This window comes from Dasypus novemcinctus, chromosome 11 (genome assembly GCF_030445035.2).
Source record: "Dasypus novemcinctus isolate mDasNov1 chromosome 11, mDasNov1.1.hap2, whole genome shotgun sequence".
NCBI lineage: Eukaryota > Metazoa > Chordata > Mammalia > Cingulata > Dasypodidae > Dasypus > Dasypus novemcinctus.
In genome coordinates, this window is record NC_080683.1 from 124970232 (window position 1) to 124983582 (window position 13351).

General features: G+C 45.0%; 1 protein-coding gene across 2 annotated transcripts in view; it reads right to left on the bottom strand.

Moving 5' to 3' along the window:
- SHPRH (SNF2 histone linker PHD RING helicase) overlaps positions 1-13351 on the bottom strand; it is an 82608-nt gene that overhangs the window by 66577 nt on the left and 2680 nt on the right. For both annotated transcript variants that reach the window (XM_004455749.3, XM_058307601.2), the window contains exons 2-3: positions 2956-3623; positions 213-339 (exon numbers count right to left, since the gene is read on the bottom strand). In XM_004455749.3, coding sequence (XP_004455806.2) covers positions 213-339; positions 2956-3591 — 763 coding nt within the window. In that variant the 5' untranslated portion in view covers positions 3592-3623. The remainder of the gene's footprint in view (positions 1-212; positions 340-2955; positions 3624-13351) is intronic.

A 13351-nucleotide genomic window follows, 5' to 3' on the forward strand; every position in this document is an offset into this window, starting at 1 on the left:
CTCCTGAGCACGCACCATAAGCTAAGCACAGCAACAAAATCTATCAGTGGGGCACTTCAGACGAGCCTGGTTTTGTCATACAGTGATTTGATGGAGGCAGTTTAATTTTTATTACAGTTTCACTAGTTGTATCTTATTGTTATGCATAGGAGTTAGGGGAAAAACTCAGCACTTGTAAATAACAGCAATTTTAAAGAAACTTCTAAAATTACCTGGAATAAAATTGTATAACTTTTCCATCACTCTCTTCATGAGTTGATTGAACTTTTTCATTCTTGAATTTGCATCACTCAAATGGTCTAGTTTAGCTAGGCCATCTTCCAAAAGATAAATTCCAACCTATAAAGAAGTAGTCAACATAGAAATAGTTTTAATTGGCATATACCATTCCTCATGAGGATGTTAAGAAAAAACATTTTTAGCATCACCCCTTTTATTTTTTTGATTTTTTAGTTTTTTAAAGATTTTTTTACTTATTTCTCTCCCCTCCCCCCCAGCCATCTGCTCTCTGTGTCCATTCGCTGCGAGTTCCTCTGTGACAGCTTCTATCCTTATTAGCGGCACCAGGAATCTGTGTTTTCTTTTTGTTGTGTCATCTTGCTACGTCAGCTCTCCGTTTGTGCGGCGCCATTCCTGGGCAGGCTGCACTTTCTTTCACGCTGGGCGGCTCTCCTTAGGGGCACACTCCTTGAGCGTGGGGCTCCCCTACAGGGGGGACACCCCTGTGTGGCAGGGCACTCCTTGCGCCATCAGCACTGCGCATGGGCCAGCTCCACACGGGTCAAGGAGGACCAGGGTCTGAACCGCAGATCTCCCATGTGGAGACAGACGCCCTAAACACTGGGCCAAGTCTGCTTTCCTAGCATCACCCCTTTTAAACTCTTCAGCTTCTCCCCCCAAATCTCCCTCACATAGTTTCATTTTTGACAATGAATTCACTCTACAACTGCATGTGTAAGATGATTTGCTCTGAATAGTATTATGAAGCTTTGCAAGAAGCCTGCTAGGGAAGCAAGTCCATGGCCAAGGCCAGAGACTGATCCCAGCATGAAGACGCTGTGGAGCGTCTCCCCAGTATGGCCAGTGGGCTGCCCGGACCAGCCCCTCTCCCTGGCAGGGCACCATTCAAAGTGCTAGGGAAAGAACATTTCCTGGCAGGATCTGAATCCAGACTAACGGGATGAGAACACCCCATTCTACCACCAGGGCGGTGGTCCCGCCCGAGGAGCACCAGCTGAACCGGCAGACTCCTCAGAAGCCGCTCTGCACGTGGTGGGGCTCACAGACGGGCTGGAGCCCATGAGTATGCCAAGCACTCCAAGGCAGAGGAAGACGGACCTCGAGATGGGGGCGAGGCAGTGCAGTCTTTTAAAGGCTTGAATTTGAAGGCCAGCACCGCTATGAAGAACTGAATAAACTTGGACCAATTAGCTGATTCGTCCCAAATGTCCTTCCCTGGGAGGAGCCTGCATGAGCCGGCCGACATAACACAGCTGTAGAAGGCACTCATGGTGGACACTCAGGAGAGGTCAGTGCCCTTCACTCCCGACATCCTGGACCCAATTCCCACCGTTAACCCCTGAGAGTCTCGCAGAATCCAACGGGCATTACATGGAAAGGAAGGGCAGAGGTTTTATTATATATTTGTACCTGGCCTTGTGTACCCCTGGGGCTTACCACAAAACCAGTAAAGTGCTTACATATTTATAAAAATCAGGCTCAGGGAAAACAGACTGGAATAGGTCAGAACCTGGTTTGTGGGGAGGTGACCAGATGGCAGATATACAAGGCAGGAATTCACAACAGACTTGTCTGCACTGGCTTTCAACAGAGAGGGAACTCTCAGCCTCCAAGTTTCAGTGTCCAAAGAAAACTAAATGCAGCCTAATGCTTCTAAATGTTCTCCTTTCTGCTTTATAACTAGGGCTTTTAATGTGAGAAATGTTTAAGAAACCGTTTTCAATTGAACAAAGGTGAATTTAATTTTAGAATTTCCTTTCAAGTTTTAACATGAAGGTTTATTAACCTGCTTCATAGCTAACAAAGTACATTTATTTACACATATCACCTGACTGCAATGCAATCCTATAAGGTAAGAAGAATGGGTATTGTTTACTTTCATTCAGAAGAGAAGCTGGGATTGGTGCTTTTATATGGTTCACATGAAGTTACCTGGCCAGTGAAAGGCAGCCCCTGGAAGGAATTACAAACCCACTCACTCGTAACCAGCTGGCCGCAGGGGTGGAAGGCCCGTGGCCCAGTGAGGGTGGGGCCACTGCAGCCGCCAGAGTGAAAACCAACCCGCACGTCCAGAGTCCAGGGCCAGCACATGACGCCGCCCAAGAGTTAGGGAAGGCTCTCTGGAGGACGTGAATGGCGAGTGGAACATTCAAGAATGGCCAGGAGTGACCCAGGAGGGTCAGGGGACCAAGGTAGGGGGACAGTGAGAGCAAAAGCCAAAAGGCAAAGAAATACGGGTCTGCACAGGAAACAAACCCATCTGGGACAAATATGAAGCAGAATTACAAATGACAAGGCTAGAGAGACAGACAAGGGCCTATCAAAGGAAAGGCTTGCATGCCAAACAGATTATACTTAATTCTGTAAGCAGTAAAGCATATAGTTTAAGTTGCATTTTTATTTCAATATTCAGAGGCAGAGTGGATAAAAGGAAGCAGGGCGATGGTCACATGACTGCTACAGTGAGGGTCAGGCACAACCAGGCAGGGGGAGGAGAGGACAGGGAGGGCTGAGGAAGACACCCGGAGAAGGTGCCAGGCCTGGAAACGACTGGCTAAAGTACTTTCCTAATGGTCCTTGAAAGCTCAAAACAGAGCGTCCTGAGAAACCTAACCAGGAGAAGCTCCTCACTGGCCTTCCAGGCCTCCTTCCACTTACAGGAACTCAGAAAGGAGAGTGGCAGAGGAACTTCCAAGGTGCCGTGAAAGGGAGTACCTTTATAGCGCAGCTTCCTTCCGGCCTCTGGTAAAGTTTGATTCTTCTCTTCTTTTGCAGCCACCCCAAATCTTCCAGCACATCTGCACTGAAGGATGATTCCACCTGAATACCCTTGCCGCCAGCGCTGACCGGCGGGTGGAGACCTTTTCCTGGCTGCTCCACTTCTCCACATTCCGGGTGAACATAGATCAGGAGCTGATCACTGGGCTCGGAATGCACCAATGTCAAGCTCCTTTCAGAAAAATTTTCAGTTAAACTCTGTTCAGGAAGAAGCTGAAGAGTTAATTCTCCTAGAAATGCTTTCCAAGAGTTATCTAGGTGGTACGGAGAAATCACAATATCCAACTTTACAAATGAAGGGGAAAATATACCCACAGCTTCCTCTTTCTGCTCCGGCCCAGAGATGCCGGCCTCCGGCGAACACCTCCTCTTATCTCTGTGCGCCGCCTCCTCCCTTACGCTGTCCTCGAGGACGCCGCCCTGGCCAGCACAGAGGTCCGAGCCTGGGCACGGCTGCTCGTCCTCATCTAGGAGAGGCTCATTCCTTCTGTCTTCGTGCATGTTCCAACAAAGCTGCCGCTGCTTTTCTTCATCGACCCTCACAGGAGGAGCACGCTTCCGTCGGCTGCTCATTTTCAGCTTTTCTTGGTTGGTAGATGTGAACTCTAGAAGACAAATAAAACAGTGGGCACTCAAAGAGGGGATTTTAGTATTAAAGCATTAGCAAACAAGAAACACAGCATAAGCCCATTGTCTACACATGTAACATAAATATTCAGAGGGATCCAAAAAGCAATGGACAAGTTTTAAATATGCCAAATAGAGCTAAGGAAATATGGGCCACAAACTCAGATTTCAAATGAGTTTTAATGGCTTTACAGGTCTTTAATCTATTCAATCAAGATAATTGTATAAATAAAATAAAGTCTCAAAGTACATTTAATAACGTCTCAAAGCAGCATAACTGGAAAGGAAATCTCTCAAATAGCCTGGAAACACTTACCAGAAGTGTTTCAGTAACATTTAAACTTGCATTACCACTACAGAATTCCAATATTATTTTATAATCATCCTAAAGAGTTAACAAAGCTTCATTTGACCCCTATAGACACTAAACATTCCTGAAACCATATCTTCTCTTTCAAAGGGGAAAATGAAAACAACAGAAATGTATTTCTTTTTATGGACTAGAAGATAAAGAGGGTTAAGACGGATAGCTGGGCAAGGAACAAGGTGGTGAGAGCAGCCAGCAGAGGTGGAGCAAAGAGAATAAAAGAAGAAAGAGACAGAAAATGCAGGGCAAAGAAAAGAAAACTTGGTCATCTCAGAAGAGGGAACTGGGGAAGAAGGCAGCCTCTATGACACGTGTCCCAAACTACATTTTCCCCCCAAAAGCCAATTCCTATGTGAAACAACTCAAAAGATTAAATCACAGCTATAACAATGGCCCCGTGCCTCTTTTAACCATGTAGCTGGAAAAAAGTGATGTGTAAACAACACAATTTGATTTCAAGTGCAGTTTTAAGAAATATTCTCAACAACTACATTTTTTAATATTGGGTATTTACAGAGTTCCCACTTGCATTCAGCACTGTGCTACCTTTTAGGGGAGATAAAAAAGAAGCACCCGTCTAGGGTCTCTAAGTATGCAGACAAAATTGAGGGCACAGGGGCATCTCCCCCCACCCCGGCCCCACCTAATTACCGGGCTTCGAACCCAGGCAGGAATGAGCACAGTGGGTTTTCTGTTGCTGGTTTTTAACAAATCAATTTTATTGATACATATTAATAAAGATAAATCAATCAGTGGTATTTGGTGTAATCACACAGTTGTGCAATCATCACTTCAAGCACTCTTAGAGCATTTTCATTATTATAATAATAAAAAACAAACAGAACTCATCACCTCTCAATCTCTCTATGCTTCCCCTGCGGTACACAGGTGCTACTCTTCTTCCCTCTCTCTAGTATATTTGTATTTCTATTTTGTAAAAACAGTCTTATACATGTAATATCATCCATATTCTTGTATTAAATGAGGTTTTACTATCTTATACAGTCCCATGTTATGGTTTTTAGCTTTTCTTCTAGTAATATACATGGCCTTGGACTTCATTTCAACCACTGTCATACCCATATAAAAGCTCTGCTAGTTACAAACACCATGATGTGCTTTCACCATTTCTATTCATTTCCAAAGATTTACAAACAACCTTTTTACCAATTCTGCAGATTTCTCTTCAGCTTTCCATACTCTAGCCTCCTTCTATTTTCTGCTGACCTATATTCTAATTATTAACTCCATGATTTTGTGACGCAGTGAGAATATCTTATACCCCATTTCATAAAACTACCTTTTGTGGTTAGGTAGTTTCTTTGTCTAGTAAGGAACTTGCTGCTTTGCAGTCACTAAGGGCTGAGCAGGGTGAATGGCTAAAGCCGCTCTGTGTATTTCAGTGACAAGTGTGGCTCTACCTGGCAGGAACGGCCCCTGGGCAGAACCACCAGGGGGCACGCCTTCCTCTGTATCTCGCCCTGACAGTAAGTTACACAACTCGGGGGCAGCCAGCCCACACCAGAGTCCCTCTTGTTCCGTGCAGACAGGGGCAATGCCAACTAGGGTGACAGCCTCAGCTGTTAACCATCCTGGACCATTACATACAGCATACACTAATAGAGGCCTGGGCTTATGCACCTGCTTCCTTACACGGGAAAAACGCAATTACAGGTCTCACTGAAAGACGGCAGCCGAAGCCCAGCAGCTAGCAGCTGGTCTAAAGTAATAAGGTCTTGTTCCGAACGTGTCGGCAGATCGTATTCTGCCACGCCAGCCAAGTGTTGCATGCTGTCCAATGTGCAGGGGCTCCACCCCAAGGAAGGCCAGGGGCGCCCGAGGACAGAAGTCTGGGCACACCTCGCTCTGGGCATGGGCTACTACCCAACCCACTGGAGGGGTACTGGCCAGGGCACCACAGGCGAAAAGGAAGATGTTCACGGGAAACAGTGAGGGTAGATCGTGCTGGACTAACAATATATGTGCAACATTTCCATTAGTAGGTAACAAAGCAGTCTGGGACTACTCGTGACCAGGGTCATTGGCAGGCTTCACTCTGACCAGCCGCCTTCCCTATGTCCCACATAACCTGCCTCAATTCCCCCCCAAAAAGTTCACACCATTATCCCTAAGGGGCAGCTGAAGCGCGATGGTCCCTCTTCTGCAGCTGCTTCCTGCTGGCGAGGGGAGGAGGCCCTGCCTGACAGGTGTGCAGCCCTCTGGCTAGTCTACTGAGGTTGAGGGAAGGTGAGTCCAGTACCACGGTGGGAACTGCATGAAATCCCCACATGGTTAATACCTTGTTCGGGAAGGCACTGATTCTGGAAGAACTAAACAAGTTAGAATTTTGAAGATACATGGTCCTACTAAAAGGATAAAGAAAAAGGCAGCCAGCCATGACGTCCTGGACCGTGGGAATGAGAAAGGCCAGGTGCCTCCAGAGGCTGCACCCTCCAGAAGCTGATGGGCTTGATCTTATGTCAAATGCTTTCTAGGAAACTGCCACTCCCAGATCCCATAGAAGTGGTTATGCCTAGGACAGCTGGGAGAGGTATGAGGAGAGACACTGCCCTAGACATAAACTCACAAAGACAGTGTAGGCACAACAAGACAAGCATATGGCAAGCAAAACAGAGACAATATTTAAGAGAGCCATTCTTATCTCACAGGCACATTCATTAAATACTTAGAAAATGAATTAAGTTTACCAAGATTTTTAACATGTTCAGTATCCCTCTGCATATGATCTAAAATAAAAATTATCATACTCATCAGGTATATAGGTACAGTACTTAACACTAATCAATGTACAAGTCCCTCTTTGAGCTACAGTTAATAGAGCTAAGCTCCAGGTTTGCAATACCATGCCTGTTGTCTCTCCATGGGAGCAGGCCGTAATGCCAGTTGTGTCTGATTAGGTCCTGCTCACATCACTCTGGTAATCACTGCTCCGCTTGGTGTGCCCTTTGCACAGCCGGCTTGCTCCCGCGCCGCTGGCCCTTAGAGGGAAGCCAAGGCCTGGGCATAGCGCCTTCAGCACCGTGAAACAGAGCCAGGCTGTGGGTAACATTCACTGCAAATCTGGCCATATCGAGCTATCACCAGCTGCTGCAGGACTCCAAAACTGCCCTGTACTTTCCACCCACTTCACGAGTATGTCCAGAGATGTGGGAGATCCAGGCTGCAATGACAAATCTAGCCAGTAAATCAAACGGAGAGGCACACAAGGTGCTGGAGGCCTGGTTTGCATGCACAAAAGTCTGACAATACTGAAGTCTACCTCTTAATTTTTATACACTTTCTAGATACGTCCAATGCAGTTTATAACATATTAAGTGGACTTGGGAAGTGGATGTGGCTCAACCCCTAGGATGCTTGCCTACCACATGGGAGGTCTGGGTTTTAAGTCCCAGTGCCCCTAAAAGATGACTAGCAGACGCCACTTCCCACTGCAATGAGCTAGACTCTGGCCCTGCTGCAACTAGCAGACACCACAAGCCAGCAGACACCACAGCTCGCAGCAAGCAGATGAGGCACAGGTCACTGGGCACTCGCCTCTCAGATAGGAGGTCCCAGGTTCAGTTCCCGGTGCCTCCTGGAGAAGCCGAGCAAACAGTGAGCAGAGAGATGAATCATCTGGGGAAGGGGAGATAAATAAAGCAAATAAAATAAATCTTTAGTACTTTATTTTTTTCTTTTACACCTTAACCAAGATTAAGGTTAATCTTGGTTAATCAACAGGCAAAACAAAACAAATTTTTGCTTTGCTTTTCCTTCTGATGTGGGCTATGGGTGGGAGGCTGTTCATCCCTTTGTGTCCTGACTTGCAGGTGTGGGACAGTGAAAGGCTACAGTCCTGCCCTTGGTGACCATGGCAACGCCTCCAGTCCTGGGAGGCCATTTAGCAATGCAAACTCTACATACATACCGTCAGTCCAGGGAAACTGATGGTGGTGATGCCAAAGCTTAAGGGAACTTGGACTTGGCCTCGGATGGGAAATATAATACAGCCTGCATATAAATTCAAAATTATCTAATTCTGTATCCAAGTGTGCCTAGTCTCTAGAAATCCAGTTAAGTGATAGGGGTTTAAATGTTCACAAAGGATGTAAGACTGAATGTGTATTCAAGGTTGTATCCAGATGGAATGTGGGCAAGATGCTAATTCAAGCTCACCTGAAATATGGGCGATATGTTAATTCAAAACCTACCTGGTACTCAGGCAAACACTTAACTAACAAAGAAAGTAGTTTCCTTTGATAAGAGCACCATTTGACTCCCCACCCTGTATAAAAGGACCTTGAAAATCTTGTTTGAGGCTCCGGTTTTAAACAGAAAGCTCCCAGAGTCCAGCCAGCCATCAATAAATCATTTTTCCTTTTCAAAATCATTCCTGAGTCCTGGCCTTTCTATACACAAATAATTGAACCTCTCTCAACTTCTACAACACTTCAAAGTTCCTTTTCATTTATGATGGGTGACTGCATGCTCTTTTAGAGAAGCATCAGAGGAAAACACTAAGAGATTTTGATTGTTTTCACAGCATCACATTTTTCTAAGAATAACTAAAACTATAACCAACAATATCACCATGCAGATCAGTATTAGAATAGACAGAAAGAACTTTAAAAGTCTTTAAGGGTTTTTTATACAATCCCCAAATATATAACTAAATTACACATTTAATTTCTTTTTTGTTTTCTTTTTTAGAAAGATACTGTTTACCACAAAGAAACTTCAGCAGTACTGGGAAAAAAAGGGTTTTTTTGTTTTTTACTTTAACAGAGAGAGAAAGTCAAATTTTAGTTTTGCATCAGTATACCATTCAGTAAACAAATCTTAGTTAGCACAGGTCAAAATAGAGGTTGTCCTGATGTGGGCTGTGGGTGGGAGGCTCTTTGTCTCTTCAGAGAGAACCTTAACCTAAACTGTCTGTCCTGACTTGTGGGTGTGGAACGGCAACTGACTCAGGTCCCAGGAGGCCATTTAGCAATGCAAACTCTATATACACGCCAGTCAGTCCAGGGAAACTCTGATGGTGGTGATGCCAAAGCTTAAGGGAACTTGGACTTGGCCTCGGATGGGAAATATAATACAGCCTGTACATAAATTCAAAATCATCTAATTCTGTATCCAAGTGTGCCTAGTCTCTAGAAATCCAGTTAAGTGATATGGGCTTTGAATGTTCAGAAAGGATGTAAGACTGAATGTGTATTCAAGGTTGCATCCAGACAGGAATGTGGGCAAGATGCTAATTCAAGCTTACCTGAGGTGTGGGTGATATGTTAATTCAAAACCTACCTGGTTCTCAGGCAAAGACTTAACTAACAAAGAAAGTTTTCTTTGATAAAAGCACCATTTGACGCCCCACCCTGTATAAAAGGAGCTTGAAAGTCTTGTTCTGGGCTCGGGTTTGAAACAGAAAGCACCAGAGTCTGGCTGGCTGTCCATAAACCATTTTTCCTTCTCAAAATCATTCCTGAGTTCTGGCCTTTCTATACGGAAATAATTGAACCTCTCTCAAATTCTACAACAGTCCAACAGTTTTGTTTTGATTTTTCCTGCTCTAAAATTACCTTTTTTATCAGTAACAATTTAGGTTTCTATTTAATAATGGCTTCTTGGAGTTAGCCATTTAAAGTATTTCAGTTTAGACAATGTTTTCGCAAACTTCTTGTAATTAACCATAAGTTACTTTTTGTTATTAATATTAACTCTAGATTTCTACTTAATAATGATTTCCGGGAATTTATCACTTACATTTTAATCTTTCAGTTTAGAAAATGCTGTTACAAACTTCACATAATTACCCATAACCACAGAGTATAGTTACTTCATCTCAAGACAAATTTACCTTTACAAAACACATTCCCTTACTTAATGCTACCTTCTACAACACCTTCTGCAACTTTGCATATTCATTCAAATCTCATTTCTCTCATTCTGTTCTGTGAAGAAAAATAAATCTATTCATTTCAATTTAGTCAAAAACAATTTTTTAAAAGGAGGTCTGAAATAATTTCATTAGCCAAAAACTTACAATTTTCATCTTGTTAAAGATTTAATACACACAATGTAATTTAGAACAGGCTTCAATTTTATTAAACACAAACTTATAATTTTTATCGCCTTAAAGATTTAATACATATAATGTTAATTTATTATATCCTATAAACTTAAGAGTACACGCATGCTAAGGAAAATTGAAACCATTATAATTTATGCAAGAAATGTTCTTTTTTCTTCCTCCACAGGAGGCTAAAACTTTTTTTTTCTTTAATAAAATTCTAAAATTGTAAATAACCTTAAAAGCAGACTGACTGCCAAATTCTGGAATACATTATAATTGTTTAATTTGTTTTAATCATAATTTAGAAAAATCTTTCGTAGTTTCAAGGTCTTTTTCTTTCCTTACTGAAATTTGGCCATATTCTAACTGTCATCCCAAAACCTGTTCAAATTTAACTGGGGAATTAGAGGTCAGAGTATACAGAACAGGGTTTACTCTGTAACATCCCTGGCCCTATCATTTTATTTCCAGGCCTAGTAGATAGAACTCCAGGCAAAATTCACATCTCCCCTATCTTTCCACATCCAGCATATCCCGTTTCCTCAACTGGGTTTTAATAAGTCCCTGGAATTCAATCATGGTAGGCTATAGAAAGATGATGGGAGAATTCAGGATAAACTTTTTAGTTTCTCTCCTTTAAACTTCATGCGGCTTTTTATGCTGTCTGGCTTTCCATTTCCTTTGGGCTTCAGGAGTACTCATTTACCAATGTAAGTGCTTATTTAATTTTTGGCCCTCTGATTAGAGCTCTTCTAAGAATTTTCATTTGTTAGTTTACTATTACCATCCAGAGGTATGAAAATACACACTGACCAGGCAGATAAACACGGGAGGAGCGAGGACATAGCAGGACCCTGGCTCCCACCCGACTCACAGTCCTCCCCGTGCGGCTGTCTCCCGCCTCTCATCAGTCCGCACCTGACTTTACAGCTTCTAAGTCTCCTGTGGAGTCAGTGCTGCCTGTGACATGTGAGCTCCTTCTTGGAAACACTGTTAGCAGTAACCAGCATACAGTCAGGGGTACTGGAGCAGCACAGATGCAGTTAAGCACTAACTTAGCAGCTCAGACTCACGGACAAGGAATACTCCTACATTCTGGATTACTCTTCAGGAGTGCACTTAGACTCCAGGCTCAAGAGTAAGTTACTGATTCAAAATGGAACGTTCTTTCATAAAATTCTGATCAAAATAAAATGGGACTAAAACTTCAAACTTTGTCAAAATAACATCTCATTAATTCTTCCAGTTTACACAGTTTTACAATGTAACTAACCATCAACTAGGCACAGGCGATCAGAATCTCGTCTCTGCCTGCGCTAAGGCTTACTACCCCTTCTAACTGTAACTTTCCTTCCCAGCAGCGCACAGAGGCCTCTGCTGCCTCTCCAGCCTCGGGAGCCACCGCCTAACAGGGGCCACACTCTAGCTGCACTACCTGGCAGTCTTCCCTTACCTCACTTAAGCGCAGTGCTCTGCTAGCTGCTGGAGCTCAGCCAGCATACCTGCTGGAGTTTTCTGCCCGTCCCCATATCATCTCAGCAGTCCCACGTGCCCTGGAGGGCAGCCACGCCTCCCCACATGGACATCACAGGCCAACCCGGGGTCTACCATGCAGATTCTCCCTTCCCGGAGCTCATGTCCATCACTGCCGTGGCCCGTCGGTCTCCTGGCTCATGGCTCTCCAACTGTTCCAATGGCATGAGTTGGTGTGGCGGAGACCAAAGAACGCACCTGGGATTGGGTCAAGCATAAGCTTTATTGGGACCTGTGGGCAGGACAGAGTCTCTGATGGCAGTGGTTCAAAGAATTAAGATAATGCTCCACAGAGATGAGAAAATGAGGGGTGGTATTTAAGGGCGAGGACATTCCACAGGGTACTACAACAGTTTCTCTTAGAGTGGTGGGACGCATACACCTGGGGTCTGGTGATGTTTTCACTGTGCTTGCAGGAAGGATGTTTACCAAGGATGTGGACTGCTCTGGGAAGATTATCATTCACGATAACATCTACACACTCTCTTCCCTCTGCGGAGAGTTGTTAACTTTTAACTTATGTCTAGGCCACCCAGGCGGCTACGCTGAGGACTTGGAAAAGGTGGCCCTGGGTCCCCAGTTTCTCTGCGTATGGTCCAATAAGGCAGCCACTCTCTGCATGCAGCTATTTAAATTTAAATTAATAAAGATGAATCATATAAATGTGCGTGCCAGTCACACCAGCCACACTTCAGGTGCTCAGCAGCTGTGCAGGGCCAGTGGCTACCACACTGGGCAGCACAGGAAAGGCTGGTTCACCTTACTGCCGAAGGACTGCAGGGACAGATGCAGAACATTGTGCATCCTGCCACGGCCCATGGGGAGGACTGGGGGAGCGTGTAGACTACACTGTAGACCACTGTCCACGTGGTGAAGCAGTGCTCCAAATGTATTCACCGGGTACGGTGGGTGTGCCACGATGATGGAAGAGGTTGTTGATGTGGGAGGAATGGGGTGAGGGGGGTAGGGGGTAACATGAAAAAAAATAAAGAAGAAAAAAAAGTCTAAGTCACAAGCATTCCACTCCCTTAGTAGGGCTGGCTATAACTAATTTCTGACTTTGGTCAACTACTCTCCAAGCACCTCGTCTTGGGTAAGCATTTCTCTTCATCCAGTTCTCCCCAGAGCACAGGCTGGAACGGGGACCTGGGTCACTGTGCTCGAACTTGGTGAAGCTGGGCTACACCAGCCTGTCAGTTAACCATCGCCACAAGCATGCTGCGCCACACACCGTGAAGTAGCCATTGCTCCATCGCTCGGCCTCACAGATCCGCAGATGGGCCAGGGCTGGCTGGCCGCGGCTTGGTCTGTCTGCAGGAGCAGCTTAGCAGCTGGGATGTTCTTACCGCAAGGGCAGAGGGCAAAAGCACAAATCCCACCACACACGCACATTTCAGAGTGCTCGGGCACATCAAAACCACCAAGGGCCGACTGGCCTCAGCACATGGACAGACCCAAAGCACCCATGTCCTGGGGAGGACCGTGCAAGGCCAAGGGCAGGGTGTGGGGGCTGCGGGTGGGGCCAGGGGTGCCATCTGTCACTCCAACTATAATACAGACACCTTAGTCATTATGGACCAGGAACAACAGAAGCCCAAAAAGCAATTGGCTGGATTGTCTCCACTGCAAAGCCATGTGGTGTAAAGAAGCATGTGGGCCTCTGAGTCCTGGACTCTAATTCTGGCTTTGGCATTTATTAACTGCATGGCACTGTAACAATTACCTAACCTCTCTGT